The sequence below is a fragment of the Bubalus bubalis genome, chromosome 4 (genome assembly GCF_019923935.1).
Source record: "Bubalus bubalis isolate 160015118507 breed Murrah chromosome 4, NDDB_SH_1, whole genome shotgun sequence".
In the NCBI taxonomy this organism is placed as follows: domain Eukaryota; kingdom Metazoa; phylum Chordata; class Mammalia; order Artiodactyla; family Bovidae; genus Bubalus; species Bubalus bubalis.
In genome coordinates, this window is record NC_059160.1 from 88950026 (window position 1) to 88952225 (window position 2200).

A 2200-nucleotide genomic window follows, 5' to 3' on the forward strand; every position below is an offset into this window, starting at 1 on the left:
TGATGCTGGGAGGGATTGGGGGCAGGAGGAGAAGGAGACGACAGAGGATGAGATGGCTGGATGGCATCACTGACTTGATGGACATGAGTCTGAGTGAACTCCGTGAGTTGGTGATGGACAGGGAGGCCTGGCGTGCTGTAATTCATGGGGTCGCAAAGAGTAGGACACGACTGAGCAACTGAACTGAACTGAACTGGAGATGACCATGAGCAAAGAAATAATGATTGGGGAACAAGGAGAGAAGATTTAGAACAACTGCTGCAGATAATGGTTCTCAAAACTAAATGATTTTAAGGATTTCTAAACTATAAGAAAATTCAACTGAAATGAAATACTATATATGAGTAGATGAACCAGATACAATCATTTTTTCAGTTAAAACCCTATGGAAAAAGAATAGGATTCTCTGAAGTATGTGAAGACTTTGACACAAAAACAAAAATAAAAAATCAAGATACACACAGTGACACTCAGTGAGGACAAGTTTGAGATGTTATAACACAGTATTCGGGGAGAGCAGGGAGGGATGATGAGGGAAAGTGATGATGACATAAAGGAAAGGGACAATTACAAGTGACCTCACTTCTCTTTCTATTGTCCTTCAAGGAAACAGCCTCCACAAATGGCCTTGAGGAACCACAGCACCATCACCGAGTTTATCCTCATTGGGCTGTCAGACGACCCCCACATCCAGGCTCTGCTCTTTGTGCTCTTCCTGGTGATTTATCTCCTGACCGTGATGGGGAACCTGACGATGCTGCTGGTGATCAGGGCTGACTCCCATCTCCACACGCCCATGTACTTCTTCTTGAGTAATCTATCATTCCTAGATCTCTGCTTCTCTTGTGTTACTCTGCCCAAGCTCCTGAAGGACCTCCTGTCTGAGAAGAAGACCATCTCCATAGAGGGCTGTCTGGCTCAGGTCTTCTTTGTGTTTATCACTCCAGGAACCGAAGTCTGTCTGCTCTCTGCCATGGCCTATGACCGCTATGCCGCAATATGCCACCCGCTGCTCTATAGCCAGGTGATGAGCAACCAGCTCTGTGTGAGGCTCGTGTTGATCTCGTGGGGTCTGGCCTCTCTTGATGCAGTCATCATTGTGCTTTTGGCTGTTAACCTGGACTTCTGTGAGGCACAAACCATCCACCACTACACCTGTGAGCTGCCCTCCCTCTTCCCTCTGTCTTGCTCTGATATCTCCATCAATATCAGTATCTTGATCTGCTCAATCTTACTCCATGGATTTGGAACCTTCCTCCCAATAATCTTCTCCTATGCTCGCATTGTCTCCACTATCCTGAGCATCAGCTCCATCACAGGCAGAAGCAAGGCCTTCTCCACCTGCTCCTCCCACCTTATCACAGTGATCCTGTTCTTTGGCTCAGGTATGCTTCGCTATCTCATGCCTTCCTCTGGTTCCTCCCTGGATTTGCTCACTTCCTTACAATACAGTGTAATCACACCCATGCTGAATCCCCTTATCTACAGCTTCAAAAACAAGGAGGTTAAGGGAGCTGTGAAAAGGACTTTGGGGAAATATCTGCACTATTGCACAGGTTGAACTAAGTCACATTTACCCAGCATACCTGGAAAGACTAAATTTCTTCTTATGTTCCTCCTGTTTTGTTTCCAACCTCTCCCCCTACAGAGTCAAGTAGGATTCAGGAAAGAACTCACAGCTTCCCTGAACATCCCAGGTAATGATTACAAAGGAACCCTCACTTTTGAGATTTGGAAATTCTATGCTGTACTGAATCCCTATTTGGAATTCAGTATTCCAAATTCCTATTTGGAAATTCTATGCTATACTGAAGTGGGACACAATGTGAATAAACACTTACACAAAGTCCATCAATAATACAACATGATTATTAGGGAGAAAAAAACAGAGATTATTTGATTTGTCAAAAGGCATAAAAGTCACAAGAATTTCTACTTAAAATGATTCATAAAAAAGATTCAAATCATTCTTCCTGTATTTGATAAATGCTTCATAATAAAATGTCAGATTGGGAGAATGACATTTGAAATAACCAGAAAAAAAGTTATTATAGCTCATATTACTTATCAGAATTATGCAATTTCTATACAATGTATTTCTATGAAGATTAGATCCAATATTTAAATTTCCATAGGAAGAAGTAAAACCTATGAATATTTGAAGATGACATAATTCTATGGAAAGCCTAAAAACTCCTCA

At 42.2% G+C, this 2200-nt stretch overlaps 1 protein-coding gene across 1 annotated transcript; it reads left to right on the forward strand.

Moving 5' to 3' along the window:
* Nucleotides 1-622: 622 nt before the first annotated feature.
* On the forward strand, nt 623-1561 carry LOC102389061 (olfactory receptor 8S1-like). Its single transcript, XM_006049134.3, has one exon. The coding sequence runs from the start codon at nt 623-625 to the stop codon at nt 1559-1561; it is 939 nt and encodes a 312-aa protein (XP_006049196.1).
* Nucleotides 1562-2200: the final 639 nt, after the last annotated feature.

Coding starts and splice junctions, on each gene's coding strand:
- LOC102389061 (XM_006049134.3), top strand. CDS start 623: ATGGCCTTGAGGAACCACAGCACCATCACCGAGTTTATCCTCATTGGG.